At 40.0% G+C, this 20545-nt stretch overlaps 1 protein-coding gene across 4 annotated transcripts; it reads right to left on the reverse strand.

The window, feature by feature from the left end:
- Window positions 1–885: 885 nt before the first annotated feature.
- On the reverse strand, window positions 886–19886 carry LOC135500327 (uncharacterized). Of its 4 annotated transcripts, none has more exons than XR_010449417.1 (7): window positions 19800–19886; window positions 17543–17611; window positions 15970–16649; window positions 15248–15408; window positions 14442–14567; window positions 9997–10344; window positions 6550–8291 (listed from the first exon to the last, which is right to left on the reverse strand). XR_010449417.1 is itself a non-coding variant. In XM_064791722.1 (5 exons), the coding sequence occupies exons 2-5, from the start codon at window positions 17547–17549 to the stop codon at window positions 1359–1361; spliced, it is 264 nt and encodes an 87-aa protein (XP_064647792.1). In that variant the 5' UTR covers window positions 17550–17611; window positions 19800–19886; the 3' UTR covers window positions 886–1358. The 4 variants fall into 4 exon arrangements, 2 of the variants coding, with proteins under 2 accessions (XP_064647792.1, XP_064647793.1); XR_010449418.1 differs by having other exon boundaries at window positions 19764–19857; XM_064791722.1 differs by lacking the exons at window positions 6550–8291; window positions 9997–10344; window positions 14442–14567; window positions 15248–15408; window positions 15970–16649 and adding exons at window positions 886–1362; window positions 1510–1615; window positions 2047–2193.
- Between the last annotated feature and the right edge of the window lie 659 nt (window positions 19887–20545).

Here is a 20545-nt window from a genome sequence, read left to right on the forward strand (position 1 = left end):
TTTTGATACAGTCGAACTGTGATTTAATTAGTTTTAAACTTAAAGATAATCCTTCTCAAAACACATATTTATGGTACAATAAATTAATCAAATTTAATTAAAGAATGATCTTTTATAAACATTGGAAGGAAGTAGGGATAAATTATACATTATTGTTATCAGTGATTCAAGAGGTATCACTGTTTTGTTCTGGTCTTAGTAAATCCGAAATCTAGTTTTAAACTTAAAGATAATCCTTCTCAAAGAACATATTTATGGAACAATAAATTAATCAAAATTAATCAAAGAATGAAAAGCAACCGAATGGTAGATAACATCACACATCTTTTTGGGACTGTCGGGGTATTCAGGAGTTTTGGGGAAATATTAAGGGCTGGCTTCAGCCATTATCAAACCAAATTAGAAAAATAAATATTTTTTTGGGGTGAGGGATGAACTATTGTGCACAGTCATTTTTTCGGCCAATATTCACAACAGAAGATTAGAAAATTCTCTTAAACATATAGAATTCACAATAGCATGTAAAAATAACAAAAGTAGATTTATTCAATGAGAAATGGGAACCAATTCAATACTTACTGTTAAATTTGGGGGGTGGGGTGGGGGGGGGGGAGTTGTTTTGTTTCAATACCAAAAATATCATCAAATGTTTGTGATGTATTAATATTATAGGCCAATTAATTGTAAAGGAACATGGTGGTGTAATTTGCCAGCATGTTCCTAGCGAAAGTTCTATGTAATGATGTTTGATTAAAAAAAAAAAAAAGAAGACTTTTGAACACCCACTTGTCTAGTGTTCCCGATAGGGCGCAACTGTCTAATCGCCAAAGTGGAATAAATGCAAGACTTGAAAATTTAATACAACATTTTGAAATATACAGGCAAGACTTGAAAATTTAATACAACATTTTGAAATATACAGGCAACACTTGAAAAAAACATGGCAACATTTTGAATAAAATCTCGCAACATTCACGTGACCGAACAATACCACGTGATCTTCCTTTTCCACTGAGAAACGTGATTTATTTTTTACACACCAGGCAACGCCATTTTGCTTCCCATATTTGGCACATGCGTCATAATTTATTCATACGAATTCTGTATCCATGGTAATCGAGATTGAAGAACTAGTTTTTCTGCCGACCTGATCACCACTGGCTTATCCGCGAATAGAGTAACAATAGGGAAACACTGAAATACGGGAGACACTGACCGATGACACACTGAAACACTGAAATACCGATCCACTGTCGTTGTGCGTATATCCATAAGGAGGAGACTTTAGGATTGACATTCACTGCTGGCTTTGGACATTGGCTGATGTCAGGGAGAGGATGGAACAGCAATAATCGTATTCATCTGAAAGAACAAGGAATTAAGATATGTTTACACCTATGACCTATTACACCTATTCTCTAAATCTACTATGAACCGTCCTTTCATGGCAGCCTGGATGACATGATTAGACCCCCGAATGGACACGCCATTTGGGCTCAAAGTACGAACCTTTCGTTCTGGCGAAGACGTGGCATGTTCAAAAGTTCTGTGGATTTAACTCTTGTGTTTTTTGCAGTCCACACAACATTTTGCCTTGCGTTCTCAAAGGCGTCTCCTGGTGAAAGGAGTAAAAAATGTGCAGAAAAACTAATTGTCTGATTGAATAATCCGGTTATATGCATGGGGCACAAAAAGACCCTGATCCCTACATAGCTTGGGTCTAACATGATCACACCCAAGCAAAATAGGGATCAAGGTCTGTTTCTGCCCGTTATGCATATAACAGGATTATTTAATGAGACAATTAGTTTTCCTGTACATATATATTATCATCCTAAGAAAATCAGGGGTTAATGTTAATGTTAATGTCCCCCCCCCCCCCCACGAGATATTCAATTTATATAAAAACGATATCCAAACTCGCATTCACTCTCCGACATGTATGATTAACAAATAATTGGCGGGCAAGAAATCTTTTGGAGGATGACATCAATAGACCTCGAATGGACAAGCTATTCTTCATGTTTATAAATTATCAAGACCTACCCTCACAAGCCCTTGTCTGACAACAAACTATCTTCTTGCAGAGAAGCCCATGTCCCAACACAGGTGCCTTCAGAAAGACTGCAATGAGACTGTCCTCCCATATTAGGTCTTCGCAACTCTTTGGCTGTAGACATTCTGTTGTCTTGGCTGATGGATGGATGGATGGATGGCATGAAAAAAAAAAAGAATATGTCTAAAAGTGTAAAACAGGCCACATTGTTAACCATGGCCATAGAAGCCCGGGCAGAAAAATTGGGGGCCCGAACACCTATGGCCACAATCAACAATCCTGGGCACTCAAGCAATACTCAAAACAAAACAACATATTCCTACCCCAATCCCATATCTTTGGTGTGTAATCAATCCATCAAGAAAGTTAAAGAATATCGAAACATGGCAGTGATGCTAGTCTCGGACAATGCTCGAATCTGCAACGCACTGATTGGGAGGTGTGGTTAGAGCAAGACTACCTATCTATTAATAGCTGGCAGCACAGTCATGCTGGTACTAGTATTACTGTAAAATCGGTAAGGAAACGTCGTGACTTTGGCATGTATCTACATGTAATAAGATTGACTGTTCTTCTTTCCATTGTTCAAGAGCAATAAACCCATTAAAGAAATTATCAAAATTATATATATTTGACTGTAAACCTATTCCCAGAGGCTTGATATAGGAGGCCTTCCTTGTACCCTTCAACGAAATATAGGCCTAGGTGCGGCAACTGATATTCAATTTTGATTAACAACCTCCAAGGCTATTGTTATTTAGCGGTCCATACTCAATTGCATTGCAAATTTGCTTGGGCGACGATGGGCCAAATGGTATTTGGCTAGCACTTGTAAATTAAAATTTGTGTCACGTGCTTTTGTTTACAAATAAGCCACCCATCGGTGACCTGAGACACCGATTGTCTTTGGTGGTGTGTAAACAAAGTGACATTTTCCGCAAATAATTTAGTTTTTCTGCGTAATTCAATCCGTCCAAGATGTCACAAGGAGATAGTTATCATCTTAAGTTTGACCTTGTTGAAAGGTTACTGTAAATCAGTCAGGAGCTATACTAGTCAGTTTCACTGAGACAAGTCATACTGTAAAACAGATCAAAATAATTTTTTTCTTTTTTTCTTTCGCTGACCCATTAAAAAGATTATAATGCATAATATACTGCAATTTCTTTTAAATATATTGAAAGACAAAGAAATGCCAGCCCACTAAACTTAGAGGGCCGCTGTCCACACTTTCGTCCAAAGTTTACACCTTCCCTTCAGTGGTGCCGCCATCTTGGATCAACGAAAGGGCCAACTATTTTTGCCTAAAAATGAATGATATTGTCATTGATTTCAAATAAAAGTAGTTTTTGTGAAAGAATATTATTTGGACTAGTTAGAAATATCCCAGTTTCAACAAATTCTTTGATAATTAGTCCACATTTGGACACTAGACCTCGCATTTCCCCGTCCACAAAGTCAAAGGCCACTTCGAAAATTTAAAAAAAGTGGCAAAGGACATTACCAGGCAGAAAATTACAAAGAAACACTTCAACACTAAGCAAAACCGAGGGGGTATTCCTACTGAATAAAATACTCAAAACAAAACAACATATTCCTACCCCAATCCCATATCTTTGGTGTGTAATCAATCCATCAAGAAACTTAAAGAATATCGAAACGTGGTAGTGATGCTAGTCTCGGACAATGCTCGAATCCGCAACGCACTGATTGGGAAGTGTGGTTAGAGCAAGACTACCTATCTATTAATAGCTGGCAGCACAGTCATGCTGGTACTATTACTGTAAAATCGGTAAGGAAACGTCGTGACTTTGGCATGTATCTACATGTAATAAGATTGACTGTTCTTCTTTCCATTGTTCAAGAGCAATAAACCCATTTAAGAAATTATCAAAATTATATATATCTGACTGTAAACCTATTCCCAGATGCTTGATATAGGAGGCCTTCCTTGTACCCTTTAACGAAATATAGGTGCTGCAACTGATATTCAATTTAGATTGACAACGTCCAAGGCTATTGTTATTTAGCGGTCCATACTCAATTGCATTGCAAATTTGCTTGGGCGACGGTGGGCCAAATGGTATTTGGCTAGCACATAATAAATTAAAATTTGTGTCACGTGCTTTTGTTTACAAATAAGCCACCCATCGGTGACCTGAGACACCGGTTGTCGGTGTATAAACAAAGTGACATTTTCCGCAAATAATTTAGTTTTTCTGCGTAATTCAATCCGTCCAAGATGAAGATGTCACAAGGAGATAGTTATCATCTTAAGTTTGGCCCAGTTGAGAGGTTACTGTAAATCAGTCAGGAGCTATACTAGTCAGTTTCACTGTCATACTGTAAAACAGATCAAAATATTTTTTTCTTTTTTCTTTCGCTGACCCATTAAAAAGATTATAATGCATAATATACTGCAATTTCTTTTAAATATATTGAAAGACAAAGAAATGTCAGCCCACCAAACTTAGAGGGCCGCTGTCCACACTTTCGTCCACAGTTTACACCTTCCCTACAGTGGTGCCGCCATCTTGGATCAGCGAAAGTTGGCCTGAGAGAGGGCCAACTATTTTTGCCTACAACTGAATGATATTGTCATTGTCATTCAAATAAAAGTAGTTTTTGTGAAAGAATATTATTTGGACTAGTTAGAAATATCCCAGTTTCAACAAATTCTTTGATAATTAGTCCACATTTGGACACTAGACCTCGCATTTCCCCGTCCACAAAGTCAAAGGTCACTTCGAAAACCTTCAAAAAAGTGGCAAAGGACATAACCAGGCAGAGAATTACAAAGAAACACTTCAACACTAAGCAAAACCGAGGGGGTATTCCTACTGAATAAAATACTCAAAACAAAACAACATATTCCTACCCCAATCCCATATCTTTGGTGTGTAATCAATCCATCAAGAAAGTTAAAGAATATCGAAACGTGGTAGTGATGCTAGTCTCAGACAATGCTCGAATCCGCAACGCACTGATTGCGAAGTGTGGTTAGAGCAAGACTACCTCTCTATTAATAGCTGGCAGCACAGTCATACTGGTACTATTGTTACTGTAAAATCGGTAAGGAAACGTCGTGACTTTGGCATGTATCTACATGTAATAAGATTGACTGTTCTTCTTTCCATTGTTCAAGAGCAATAAACCCATTTAAGAAATTATCAAAATTATATATATCTGACTGTAAACCTATTCCCAGATGCTTGATATAGGAGGCCTTCTTTGTACCCTTTAACGAAATATAGGTGCGGCAACTGATATTCAATTTTGCTTGGGCGACGGTGGGCCAAATGGTATTTGGCTAGCACGTCGTAAATTAAAATTTGTGTCACGTGCTTTTGTTTACAAATAAGCCACACATCGGTGACCTGAGACACCGGTTGTCTTTGGTGGTGTTTAAACAAAGTGACATTTTCCGCAAATAATTTAGTTTTTCTGCGAAAAAAAAGCCCGTCCACTCATTGATCAAAATCATCCAACAAAATAGTTATTTTCCTTTTTTTCTTTTGCTGACCCATTAAAACGATTTTAATGTATAATATACTGCAATTTCTTTTAAATATATTGAAAGACAAAGAAATGCCCACCAAACTTAGAGGGCCGCTGTCCACACTTTCGTCCACAGTTTACACCTACCCGATTTGTTACATACTCGATGTGCACATCGTGTCGAGGGATGTCGTAGTTTTATCTAGTAAATAACAGGTGGCGCCACAATTAGTACATAACGCGGGAAATACAAATGTAGGTGTGGCGAATGGCAGTCCTCGAGGTTTTTAAAAAGGATGCCCCTCCATAGGTTCTGTCACTTTTAAAGAAGGGGGGGGGGGTGTTGTTCCTAGCAGCCATGGGCTTCTGTTCAGGATTCTTACTTGTGATAAACCATTCAATAAGAACTCCAGTTAATGTGGTCATCTGAATGATTCATACTGGAGATAAACCATTAAATGTGATCGGGGGGGGGGGGGGGGGGGGTCCTAGCAGCCGCCCTTGGGCTTCAGTTGGCAAGGATTCATACTTGTGATCATCTGAGAGATATGGAATTATACAGGAACAGACGACGACGATGGATGACAGACACTGCATGCGCAGAATTCATACTGGAAATAAACCATTCAATGTGAACTCAAATGATTCCAACAATGAGCCAGCCACAATGAGCTAGCAAGCACCCTACATGCACTCATCATGCTACATGCTATTTGTTGCATTTGCATATCAGTCTACTCAATTACATGTTCCTCACAAAATTTTCATATCAAATTTCAAATTTCAAATTTTCAACAGACTGCGTAGGCCTTCGATTTGGTGTGATTAAGGCAACAATGTCAGCAGGCAATGCATTAGACAATACATGTACTGACCTGCTGTATAGAGAAATTATGACCAATATATAATTTCCCCGTTCAGGTCGCCAGGTTGTTGGTGTAAGTGAACCACTACACCACCAAACCCGGAGGGTAAAGAAAAATAAATTCAAATCATTATCTTTTGAAAATCTTTTTTATTGTTGTACATCCCAAGAATTATCGTAATGGCAATTTGGAATGTCGTGCAGGAGGAAACCCGTCCCCGGGAGAAAACCTACGCGATCGGAGGGAGCTGCCGACTCCATCACACAGGTGACAGGCTTCAAGGACTGAGTTTTTTAAATGACATCAGACGTGTACATTTAAGTACTGTGCCACTCCGAAAGCCCATAACAGGAGAAAACCAGAAGATAGTAATACTATCACACATCGTCTACTCCTTTACAAGATGTAATGTTCAAGAAAGACATTGCTAAATAGAGATCTTACACTAGTCAGACTCTACAACTTCAACTCTGCATGCTAATAATATGTTCATTTACTATTCATGCATGCATTAAACCTATTGTGTATGACTGCAGTTGAGCCATTTCAACCAACAGTCAAGGCTGTCATCACACCATGACTAAACAGCTTAAGGGCCCAATTTAAATAACAAAAGGACCACATTTCTCATGGCCACTCCACCTTGAGGCTGCCGCTTTGCATCACAAAAGGTTGAGAGGTGACATGTTATTTGCATGACAAAAGACGTAGCTTTCGACATGGCAAGACTAGACAGAAGTGGGTATGCCAGTTTTTTGGCAAGTTGGAGTCTAAGATCTCTTTATTTTACTAACAAGGTCTACATTTATTACATGCAGGACAAAATGAAACGTCTTACAAAGTTGACGTTTTAATTACACTTTTCTCAAACCATTCAGTACCATGTCTAATCCAATTCTCAGTGGGGCAAAAGACCGTCTTCATAATCTGCAGAGCATGATAAATATGCCCTGGCAAGATCTCGAAGCAGTCGATTCTGTCGTCAGGAAATCTTTTGATATTCTCACAAATATCAATAAAATAATGGGAGTGTTTTCAACTATATAAATTGAATGTGTCTTTTCATCAATACCTGGTTCCCAGGTATTTGGTAGAAGTGATTGAGGGAATGCAACTTCTTTAACTTCTTTGTGTAGTTGGTCAGTTGTCTCTGGTATTATATGATACCAAGCAACTGAGCCAGCCAATGTTAGAAGGTCTCAGCTTAACTGCTCAGACCAATGCCCGTGGATTCTATGGTGCTGGGGAGATCGAGAAACAGTAAAAAAGGCCTACGTTCCATCGCAGACACATATGTTCCTTTTTTGCTTGGGGTTTAAGCAAGAAAGAAATCATATGAACCCCATGTCTCAAGTGATGGAGATATAATAATGAAATATCTGATGAAGTTGGTGATTATTTCAGGAGAAAACCATTTCAAGCAGTAGGGTCCTGATGTGCCCTAGGCTATTAGCTTCTGCCTTCATAAGCTAAAAATCAATTTTGCTTAAGACTTATTTGTTTGGGTACTGACATGCCCTATTGGCTCTCCATAAACGCCCACTCCACATTTCGCTTTCTTTCAAAAGATTTTGCCAGAAAATTGTTGATCTCTTGGATCATGGTGCCCCTGGTAACAAAAGAAACCCTCCTCTAAAATGTTATTCCTTCTTTATACGTGCATTATTTTAAACCATGACAACATATTGTCATTGCCCTAAGAAGGTAAATATATGCCTTCTCCCATCATAAAATTTTAGGATTTTTATCAATAAAATCACCTTTCAATCAGATATTTCAATAAAAACAATAGGTCTACGGTGACAAAAATACATCGTTGGGATGTGCTGGTCAGCAACATCCATCTTCCTCCTGTCGGATGCTTCTCCATGCTGAAAAGAAACAAATTACATACAGTAAGGTTTATTGGTGCAAAATATCATCAGTGAAATATTCATTGTCCAGGAACATGTTCGTCTTGACCCGCAATGTTTTGAGATCGCTCCATCACTCACAAGCTCGATGTTGGTGATGCAAACACATGAGAGTCAAGATGGAACATGTTAAGTTCCTGCAATAATGAGGTTAAGATTTGATCAGAAACAAAAAACAACAACTGAACAGCTCTATCAATGTCAATATCATAACAGTTAGACATTTAACCTTACAAGAATGCCAACACAGAACTTATGCAGGGACTTGAGGATTGGGGAAGTTTATGCCATCTCAGCCGCCTGCGTGGTTTCATTAGTAAAGTTGTTGTTGCCATTAAATTAATTGATGTTGGTTGTAGTGTTGGTGAGGGGGGGGGGGTCCAATTGCGTATTTTGCATCACCAGTGAGGTCACCAAGTGCCACAAGGACCCTACTTTATAATACAGTGGAACCTCCCTTAGCATACACCTCTCTAAAAGGACCTTCTCTCTTTTAGGACACTAACTTTGATTGTCTCCATTCAATTTGAACTCTCTAATCAGTACACCTCTCTTGTAAGCACAGCACTTATCAGTCTTGAGGATGTCCTTAATAGAGTAGTTCTACTGTGATCACATCACCCCCCCCCCCCCCCCAAGTTGCTACCCAATAACTTTTTCCTTTGCTACTCTCTTCTCTTCTTGGCCCAATGTCATTGAAATGGCCTGTCCTGGAAAGCTGATACTCCATGCAAATGCACCAGCATTGACCAACAGAGTTATTTTACAGCTGTTAACAGTTGAGTTGAGCTCCCACATTAATCAACGTCAAACGCACTTAGGGCTTCGAGGAACAACGACGTGAATTAACGTCACATTTTTCAACTCGGGGTAATGGTTTTCCATTTGAATTTCATTCAATCGGGTGGGTGCTGACAGAAAGACTTTTGAGGAATCTTCTGTACCCAGGCGGCTGCAATCACATGTCAATAAAGTTGTTGTTTTTTGTAACCATTCAAAGCTCAACCTCACTGATATCTCAAACCTAAAACAATCATGCTGTACCACTTTCAACTACAACTTTTTCACAGTACTGTCTGAAATTCCGAAGGGGGAAAAGTTGGTTATCTTTCTAGATATTGATTTGAAACCTGCACCCTACGGTGTTTTGAGCATTTCCAGACCTCTGGTATCAGGGAACCCCCGAGGCTTGACACGTTAAAGGTTGTGTTAGGCCTCTGTATGTTTGGCCAGACTTCATGAAATCACAATACTGGCAATGGCCATGTTCAACTACTGCTCATTAAGCAGTTCGGGATTGTTTCTTAGTGTTACATAAAGCTCCAGTTGATAAAAATGCTTTGCTTTTGATATTCATGCAACCAGCATAACCAAGTTGTTTATGAGAGTGAGATATCAGTGGGTTACGAAGTGATTTTCTGTGATGGCATATTCAGAATCAATTAGTTCAATAGAGCATTTAAAGAGGCAAACGTGAGAGGTCATCATCACCGTGGGTTTGATGAAAATGGCACTGTAATTGGTGACGCTAAAACAACGTTGGAAAATTATTCCTCAACAGAGAGCTCACCATCTCTAGAGAGCTCACCATCTCTTAATCAGGCCAATGGCTAACACCTTATTAAGGTCATCTGAAAAACTGAAATTGATTTGTTTACATTACCGTGTGATGGCACCCTTCCGAAGGTATGAGATAGGCTGTCCTCATGGTGGCTGCAGGATATCATGTCTGGGCTCTATGTCCGTAGCTTTCCCTAAGTCCAGAGAGTCCCTTTGGAGTTGGATTGTCATTATAGTTTATTAGAATGACAGACATTTTGGTGTCCAATCCATCCCCACAGCAAACAAGTTCCCTTTCTGATCTCAGCGAATGTTCTCCTTGAATTGTTCTGTCAAGGAATCGTTTGCTGAGCTGTGGTTCGTCACTCCTGCACATGGCTATCCCTCTGCACAACCATTCGATCCACTGAATCCACTCGACTCTCGGTCGTCTGCCCGTATCTGTGAGCGACTGGAAAACAAAATTTAAGGTTACTCTCAGTGTCAATTTGTCCTTACGGTCATCTCGATTCTGTATAACTAAAATGAGCGCGATCGGTCGTAACGAGCGCCATCGCCGACGGACTATCATCGCCAGCCAGCAGGCTACATTGCATCACCATGATTAATGCACTTGTGCAATAGGGTCTTTCATTCAGTTTCATCAAATTCACCGAAGTAGTTTATGACAAAATCAGAACCCTTAAATTCTACACCGTTTAAAAACGAGATTTTTGTAATTGAATTTGAAATTCCCAATTGCACAAATATGTACTAAATATAGATTTCAGCACTGGCACTGCCGTTGCATAGAAATACAAATACCAGAAGCACCCAGTTTCAGCAAACACGTATGCATAATATCTGTTCTACAGCATTATGTATAACTGCAATTCTATTTTCCTGGACCACCAGTAATTATGAACAGCGTACCCCTTAAGTTCAAGCCCTCACTCGGCCCCTTATCTCATCACGTCTTGATATCTTGTCTGTTCCAAAAGTATAACTTGCAAGTTTCGGGTTTCTAGTCTTGACATCAACAACGGTTGAAATTGTCACCCTACTTTTAACTCTTACCCCAGTCTATGCTGAGAGCTTTCAGTGGAACTGGAATTCAGATTAGCTGCTCAATCAGTACCACAACCTGAGCATTTTCAACTGGTGAGCCTGGGAGCTCATGACCACTTGTCAGAGACCCAAACAACTGCACAACTGCGGCTCTTTCACTTTTATTTTTGACACAGTTTGTGTTTAGTAAGGAGCAATGCAGTGACAAAACCATCGATGGAAAATCTAATAGCCTGTCTATTTTCAGTCCAGCCACAGAACATATGGAATATTTATTGGCACACACTGTAAATACACTTTAGGGATGAGTTCATTCGGTTTCACGAGTATGGCATATGCAGGTCCAAGGTTTCCCAATCAACGTGCGAAATCTCCCTGAAGTTGCTGAAGTCTTCAAGCAATATATGGGGGTATCGTCAACATAGCGCATCTCTGCCCGAATAATCGGGTCGATCAAAACAAGGCGGCTGAAGTGGTTTTTCAACAAGAGGCCCAAGGGCCTGGCGCTCAGCTGAAATGGATAGGTGAAGGCAAGGGCCAAGTGTGTGTCGGTACCGTTATTATGAGGCAACGTGAAGCTATAACGTCTAGCACGCAGAAGTGCTGATGCGAAAGACCTTCTTGCTATATCAGTGCATGCTGAAGTACTGAGTTGACGTCACCCTGGTATTATGACGTAAAGTCATTTCTATTGCCGTTGCAGTAGTGGGGTGTGTGATGACGTCAAGGAGTTGTGTGGTGACGTCAAAGAGTGGAGTCCTTGTCTTCATGCAGCGTAGGTGGAACTAATAACATGCACATGGACACAAGGTACATAATTATTACAGTGTATTTTGTGAGGTGGGGCCTGGTGCTTTACGATGGTCAAATGAACCGACTGTTGTCTGGACATTGATGAAGTGAATGCAGCCAAATGTTTGGGACGGTCTTTTTTTTGTATGTGAAGAAAAGAAGATAAAGAGTTGGTTAATAAAATGAACTTTATTGGTGCGGCAGATATTTGATGCCTTTCGGCAGATATTTGAAGCGCCTTGCGGCAGTTATTTGTTGCCTTGCGGCAGATATTTGATAACGCTCTCCAGGAATGGAAAGCAGTAAAACGAGTAAGCACACCTTACTCTGAATGTGGGAACAGCAAGTGCTTTCCTGGACTTGAAATGTGCCAACGACTCCTCTTGCAATAACCAACAACAGTTAATCTGTAAAAAAAGAGAAGAGAAATTAACACTGACTGAATAAAAAAGGGTGACATAGACGGGGAAATGTACACCACCGGATACAGTCTGTGCTTGATCAGGCATCGGTCAGATGATATCCTGAACAAGGCATCTATGGAAGCAAATCCAGAAAGAGACTTAACCTTCGAAGGGCACACTTATCACTCAGTGAAAAGTCAGTCCTGGGGGTTGTTTTCCAATTCAAAATAAAAGTGTAACCTCTTTAAATTAGTCTCACAGACTGAACCATAACACTCAACAGCTAACCGTGCCCACATGATGTGAGCCAAGTTGGGCTTAAAGATGAGCGAGTGGTGTACTACATTTTGAAAATTGTCTATCGTCTACGACATGTGACAGAACAGGATCTAGTGGACTTAATGATGAGGTACTATCAAATAAGGTGTCCATCAAATGAATCATGAGGGCCTGTTGAGTTATACTCTAAGCCTGTCCTATATAGGCTATCGTTTTTGTCTTTTTGACAGCCTACAGTACAGCCATGCATGCACAGCGCAGTGTACAGACAGTACAGGACATGAGCATTGCTGCGTAACGAAACTGCAGTGGAATTCATACTACGATGTCATAATGTGACTTTCAAAATAATTGTAAACAAACGTAAATGGCGAGATTTGTTGCAAAATAAATTGCCAACCACAACAACTCAGGGACCGTCCCAAAATGGCCGACGGCGAATTCTCCGGTCGCTAGCGCAGTCCATAAACAAGCATCAATTTTACCAACTTTGGGTGCAAGCTTGGTCATCAAAGTTACAGAACTGTTAGAAATACATCTAAACAACATATATATACAGTTAAAAGTGCATAAAAATCCCGTTTCAACCTCCGGGCGCTACCTTTTTTTCTCCGCCACACGCCGGGCCCTACCGGTCGTTATTTAGTGCGACCACCACCAGAGTGTTTATCACGATCTTTCGCCGTTTTAATTGCGCGTTTTAGGCAGATTAATCAATTATTACATGCATGCATTATATATCACCGAAATGATAATTGCGTAGGCTATTTGAAACTAAGTTCAGATATCATTTTCGATCTTTGAATTGAATTTAGGTGAGTGATTTTGACACCCGGTCGACATATCAGGACTTGCAAAATTCACGCGAGATCGCTTGCATCATCGGCACGTTTGAAAACCGAATTTCACAAATTCCACAAATATTTATCACATACCATATGTATCACCACAAAGGTAACTCTCTAGACTATTTGAAACCAAGTTCAGATACTTATTTTCACAAAAATTCGAAGCTATGCAAGGGATTTTTCAGTGGTAGAGATCGACGGAAACAAATTTCTCGCTCTAAAATGACATGAGACGAGCACCAACTTTCGCTAATTTGTGCACAAAATTTCCTCAATATTATAAAAAACTATTGATAAATCTGAATTATATAGACTCTTTTCAGTACCTAAACAAATTTCAGGTACATGGTCATGTTGATTAAAAGAGTATCAACCGATTGAACATGAGAAAGTTCACTCATCTTCATTGAAGCAGCGACTACCGCCATTTTTAAATGGTGGCATCTCTTCTATCGATCGGCCAATCAGCGGCACTGCTTGCAAAAAAGTTAAGCCACCGCCAAATTTGAAATCGCCAAAATTCAGGCAATGTGCCTGCAGCGCCAACTGGCGGTGAAAACTATATTAATTCCATTAAAAGTAAAAAATGAAAAAATATTTAAAAATATTCAGCCACATTTGAAAACAATATTTGCTCTGTGGACCGAGGTAAAAAGGGAAAGAAATCTGAACGCGAAATGACCTCATTCTCTTAATACAGGTCGGATCGCGCTGATTTTTCGTTTTTTGAGTTCACCTTGGGCAACTCCTAATTTACCACCATCAACGAAGTGGCTAGGCCTTCCCGGTCAGAAATGTCCAATTTTGTCCACAGATGGGTCCCTAGATGGATGGATGGATGGATTGCAGGACGGACACCATTTGAACAGCTATACTACTAGCTCCGCTGACTTTGTCAGCTGAGCTAAAAATCATCGCTAGTTTCTGGAAGGGGTTGGATATTATTTAAGAAATGTGTTCTTGTCTTAATTTTCTAAAAGCCTTAATACCGACGACCACAACGCTTTACTAATTGACACTTGATCTGCAATTCAATTCCAAACTGAGGTTGCTTGTACAGTTTGAGGATAAAATCCACCATTTTGCGACTCTACTTTACTCCGGAAATGAAACGAACTCAGCCCATGGCGTGTTCACCCATTTCATGATATACTGTCTTGTCATCTGTTTATATTTACCATATATGTATTGGATTCCTTCGTCATCCAAAATCTTTTGAGAGTCACATCTAACATAGCACGAATTGTAGATCTTGGTTGAGTGGTTGGGTCTTCTCGACAGCAATCATCTCAATCTGCAGAGGGCTAGATAACAGGAAAAATACATTCAATGACCTATCTCAAAATGAATAGATTGAAACCAAAAGATTATTTGTTTTCATTTGAGTGAGATGGTTGTTTCTCGCTTTAAGAATTCGATTCCAAATGTGGCCACCAGGGGGCAAAGGTTAAAAAATGATCAATGAAGTCAAAAGCACCCATCATGTCCAAGTCCATTTTTTTCCCATGTTGACAGGCGAGCACAATGGCCCTGGCTGTTTCATTTTATAAAGTGGCACTGTTGGAAAGATGCTCACGGGCCATTTTCTGGATCAAGTGAAGTGAAGATGTCTTTGGTTGGCAGCATTTTCTTGTGGAAAAATGTTAATCGGCCACACTCTTTGCTCGATTCACTGCTTCAATCCCTGCCCAAGTGGCATTATTTTTATATCCATCCTTACGTCTGATATTACTAATAACCATATATAAAATGTAACTCATGATTTGTCCAACTAATCAAGATCATCGAGGTCATGTTGCCCATTTGGCTGTTAACTTGAGCACTCTCGGTCAGGTGGTCTCAATTGGGGATAAAAGTTCATAACTTGGCCACCAGGGTGCAGGTTCGGAGACATGAAATATGATTTTTTTCCCTCCTGGTTGGACAGTTATGAAGTTTGTTTCATGAGTAGATATAATATCAACCATGACTATGTGATGCTCACCCCGCAGATTGCAACATCGTCTTTTGTGTCCCTTGTCCTTGTGTCCCTTGTTCTTGTGTCCCTTGTCCTTGTGTCCCTTGTCCTTGTGTCCCTTGTCCTTGTGTCCCTTGTCCTTGAGGTCCTGGACCTTGTGGCCCTTGTACAATGTTGGCTCGGGCTGCCTAAAAATAATCAAACTTTTGGTTGAGGGTTTTTTTTTTCTGTGCGTTTCTGCAGCATGCTACTTTCACACTGGATCCAATTAAAAACTTTTCCAGAGAGCACTCTCCGGAATACGAATTGGCTACACCACACTTGGTCTAATCAGCATGCAATTTGATTTGAAAAGTGCAACTCTTGCTGCGTATTGTAGTAACGTGCCTTTCGCGTATGAATGTCTTGTCCCTGCCCTTTGTGGTAATTAGAAGATAATCAAGACAGGAACAAGCTAGTGACCTGGAAGCCCCCTGCCAATGAATAGACTGTTTTAATACGTATTAACGCCAACACTGCACGTTTCAATGAGAATCAGTTAATGCGAATTCAATAAAGCACATTCAATTGTATTCTGGAACCATATTGGTTGAAGCGGTTTCAAATCTGTATGATCAGAATTGAGTGTGGCACCCCAATATGTATAAAAATTGAAATCGCACGTCAGATTGATACTTTTTAACATCATTTTAACATCTTTGTAATGTTTCTTTTAATCCAGACGTAACTGACGACAAAGTGATGCTTACCCTGTATGGCTCCAACATTGGCAGCAACATATTCTTCAGGTCCATCCAGTGTCTTCTCGGCTCTCGAGCTGGAGGCCGGCTCTCCTTCTTCATCGCCATCTTGTCGATTTCAGCGGGTATATACGTTAGCTTTGAGAGGCACAAGGAGGTTGAGAACACTGTTGTTATTCAAAGGACCCAAGGTCTTCGTCATTAGTACTAAACTGGTTTAGCACAAGTCCCACACGGACACGCCTGACATTTCGTCCGACGAAATTCCGCAGGTTAACAACAGGCCTCTAACCCCAGTCATTCCATCCCCCTCGAGATCAGGTAGGGGATCGCTGGCCAGCTATTGCTTACTATTGTTAACAGTCGTAAGACTTATCCCGCCAACACTCTTCAACAGGGGATATTGTGAATGACTAGCGACACGCAATCGTTAATTTCCCCCATCAATCAACCACAATGACTCAAGGGGAACACGTACTTTGAACCTAAGTCCATGTCATCACCGTCGAAACTTAGATGAGGACCGCAGAACAAAGTGGCAAGCATGCCTGGGACCCAGCCACCGTGCTTTGGACGTGAGTTAGACTCAGTCGCCAGACACGATAACCGAATACACCAAGCGTATAGCTTGAATCGAACCCGATCTATCATCGTAATTGGTCACCTGGCCTGGCCTGGACAACTGAAAGCTGAATAGGTTAAATAGATGATAAGCAGGAACCAAAAGAATTAATTACAACTATTATAGCTAGATAACTCGGATAGCTAGATAACTACGATAACTACTCTAACAACTAGAATAACAACAAGATCTACAAAATGAGCAAGACAGTGATCAGACACACTTCCAACTCTCACAACGGTCACCATACTCCATAGGCCCCCCCCCCCCACATGACCTCCCGCACCCTTTTCCTATCCCGTCTCAAACACACACACACACACGCACACGCACAGACACCATATACTGTGGATACGACTTTTGAACATCCACTGGCATGAATTGCTGATGGAGGCGTCACTGTCAATCTATATAAAATGTTCAAACTTCATGTAAATTGTAGCAGTGGCTTTCTTTGTGCATTTTATAAAAATATAGTTTTGAATCCTTGTTCTCTCAGAAAAGTGCACATGAAAATGTCCTTGCAATTGGGATAAAAGTTGTATGTGATTTGCGATATTTTTTAAATTTCAGTATTAGTTCATATACTTCATTGACAAGGCTTGGTCTTTGACAAGTGTTTGACTTGCTTATTGGTTTGTTAAATCTTTCACTGGTCATACTTACAATATTCAACTGTCAGTGTATGGCTTCTATCAGTTTTCAACACGTGATATTGCTTTGAAACCAAAGCACTGAATGCAGGCAAATCTGCCATTAGCATTGTCATTTAATGCTTTAGCTTGCTGGCAGATTGCTGTAACTTAGAGTGACACATTTCGGGATTGACTTTTCACTTGAGGCCTTCAATAGCTTTGTTTTACTATTTCACTGTTGAATATTTTATTCTAATAACGGTTAAAGAAAATTGACAGTGGCAACCCAATCAACAATTTGGGCAAGTTGTTACTTGATGCATACCCTTCATCTGATCGTCTTGCGGTTCATCCAAAAATCTTCGTTTGCAATTGCGGTCAAGGTTTGTGGCATCTGTAATGATAAATTGGAACAAATGCATTATGCACGATTACTGCAATTCTAGTGTTTTCAGTCATGAAATTACTGCCTAAATATGATGTTGAAATACATCATTTTTTGTCATGAATTACGTTTCCTTCATGAAATTGATGGACTTTATTCCTTTTATTTCATACAAGTTTGCCATTCTTACGACTAGTTATAACAAGGATTTATGCAATTTTGGGAATTAGGGAGTTGAGACTGGTGTTGGGGAAGGGTTAGGGTTTGGGTTAGTGCTAGGAGGAAGGGTTAGAGTCTGGGTTTGGTTTAGTGAATATGACTGTCGTAAGAATAGCCAGTAGATTGAATGTAAAATACAATGAAACCATCATAACAAGTATCATAAGTATTTTCCCGCGAATATTCAAAACTGCTTGGCTCCTTGCCAGTTAAATAACATGTGTTTATACACAAAATAGAAAACTTTGATGGAAATTGTAAATCATTTTTTTATCTATCAGGGGAAACAAGCTGATGATGATCAAATAATAAATCATTCATGAGAAATCGTTTTGTTGCTGAAGCTTGCATGACGAAGTTAATGCTAAACCTTTTCTTGTGCTCTACTGCGCCACGGTAGTTTTCTATTAGACCAGCGATGACGTCATTTCTGGTGATTCCCTACGTTGTCCAACGAGCGCTTTTACCAAATGTGCCATTTGGTATTGTACAGTATGCAATGTATTTTTTCAGCGCTGCCAGTTGCCGAAGAGAATGCCGTAGCTCCCTCAATTTCCAATCAATTTTTATGGGAGTGACATTATTGTATTGCTTAGAATGTCTACTTTTTACTCATGAAAGAATCGTAGAACTAAAACATAATACTGGCGAACAGAATCATGCCGATTCACTGCACATACTGTGGGAATTCTCCACTTCAAAATACATCGGCGATGTCATCGCGAACAGAGCATGCACTTCCGATATCGTTTTCACAGAAATGTGGCCAAATTTTCAAGAACTAATTTCTGAATTTAGTCCCTAAAGACCTTATGACTACCACTGAAACGAACTAGTGATAATATCGCCTACCAGACTACTTTTTAAGCAGAAAATTGGGTACTTGAGTGTCATTGAGCTCCAAGATTATTGCACATGGCGTAAACAACATGCCGCCATTTTGTCTCCGCTTCGGTATTTCGTACGCCGCTTATAATGCACCTTCTCAATTAAAACCAACATAAATAAGGCCTTACATCGTTGATTGAATAGGAACACCACACAAAACACAATAAAGTGGGGGTACAATCGATTACGAAGCTGAAGTGAACAGTGATTTATTCCTGGAGCTACTGCTTTTGTTGTGTAGCTGCCATGTTTTGAGAACTGGCAATGATGGCTGACGTCATCGGGCGGGAATTTGAATCGGCAGAAATAATTAAAAGGCAGGTAGCGCCCTCTCCTGTTAAAATTTTGAACTTTTTCTCAATAAAATAGATTTTCAAGAATTTTATCTTAATATTAGAGCATATTTCGACTAATTCTGCTGCTCCTAGGCCGATATAGGCCAGTTTCCTTCATGCACTCTCGCTCGCAGGAAGTAGGTCGAATGGCGACAAGTTTTGTTTTGAAAGTAGAGTTTGACCAGAAGTATCCAGAAATGCAAAATTGAAGTCTCTAGGTCTTAGTCGTCGGTTACAAAATGTGCACCATGGGTTTAACGGACGGACTGATGGATGGATGGATGGACAGACGGACGCCACTGAACAACTTATTTGACAAGCTCGGCTGACTTAGTCAGCTGAGCTAAAAACCAAAAGGAAAAATGGTGCAAACATCCCCGAGATGATCACATTAACTTGAGATTTGACTGAAAATAATAAATCACATGTTGTCACTCATTTCGGTCTCATTTTTAAGAACCATTGATTTTATCCCTGACCGGGTATCATTTTGCATTGCCCCCCTTCCCCCCCTCCCGAATGTTCATAAATTTCTCATGGTCATAATTTTACCCCCAATCAAGAATGAAACTGTGTTGTAGTTCAACTTCCGAACAATAGACGGCAGCAGTGCATTGCCCATGTTTCTCGGCAAAACCCACCTACGTTAGAAACAGCCCACATTGAACTGACAAATAGTTCAGCTATAACACAATGCCTACTCATTTAACAACTATTACCAGTTTCTATACATTCTTCTTTATTCCTTAACGTACCAGTCTGCCCATATCATATGTTTAACATTGTTTTATCATTGATTTCTTTCCAAACACACCCGTCGTCCAACGGGCGTTTCCTTAGCAAATCGGAAAAAGCGCAAGTTACACATCTCACAGCGCGACACCGCTGACGTCATCTTGGGACGCGGGAAATTTAAACTAAAACAAGCCAGGGATAGCAACCACCACCGGAAGATCGCGGAGAAATCGTAAAGTAAATGGAGTTAATTCAGTGCCATTTTGAAAAACCAAAAAAAATTGTTTGTAGCCTATACAAGTTACTCTCGTTATTTCTCGTCATTATACTCCCGCACACGCGTGTATCTTAAGAGCCCCTCCTAAGAAGGGGGGCTTAATATGTAAAGTCAAGGACTTAGTGAGCCCCCCTTTAGGTCGGGGGAGCACCCCCGAACCCCCTACGATAGCGTAACGTTTTTACCCACACTCCAAAAATTAAATAGTAAATCATTTACCATTTGAAGTTGTTAACGATACGTTTACCAATAAGTAGTTATAACTATTTTCATAGTTAGAGTAACTACTTGAAATCCAAACAGCATGCATACTTTTTTACCATTTCAAGTAGTAAAATCAGCCAACCAATCAGAATCACTGATTTGGTGAATTAACCACTTGAAGTAGTAAGCTTCGACCAATTAGAATGCGCCCCCAGACAGCAGACGTCCAGCGTCGATCGCCGCCATTTTTAACCCGCTTCAAAAGCCAAACTTCGTTTTCGCTGA

The sequence above is a fragment of the Lineus longissimus genome, chromosome 16, assembly GCF_910592395.1.
Source record: "Lineus longissimus chromosome 16, tnLinLong1.2, whole genome shotgun sequence".
Classification (NCBI taxonomy): Eukaryota; Metazoa; Nemertea; class Pilidiophora; order Heteronemertea; family Lineidae; genus Lineus; species Lineus longissimus.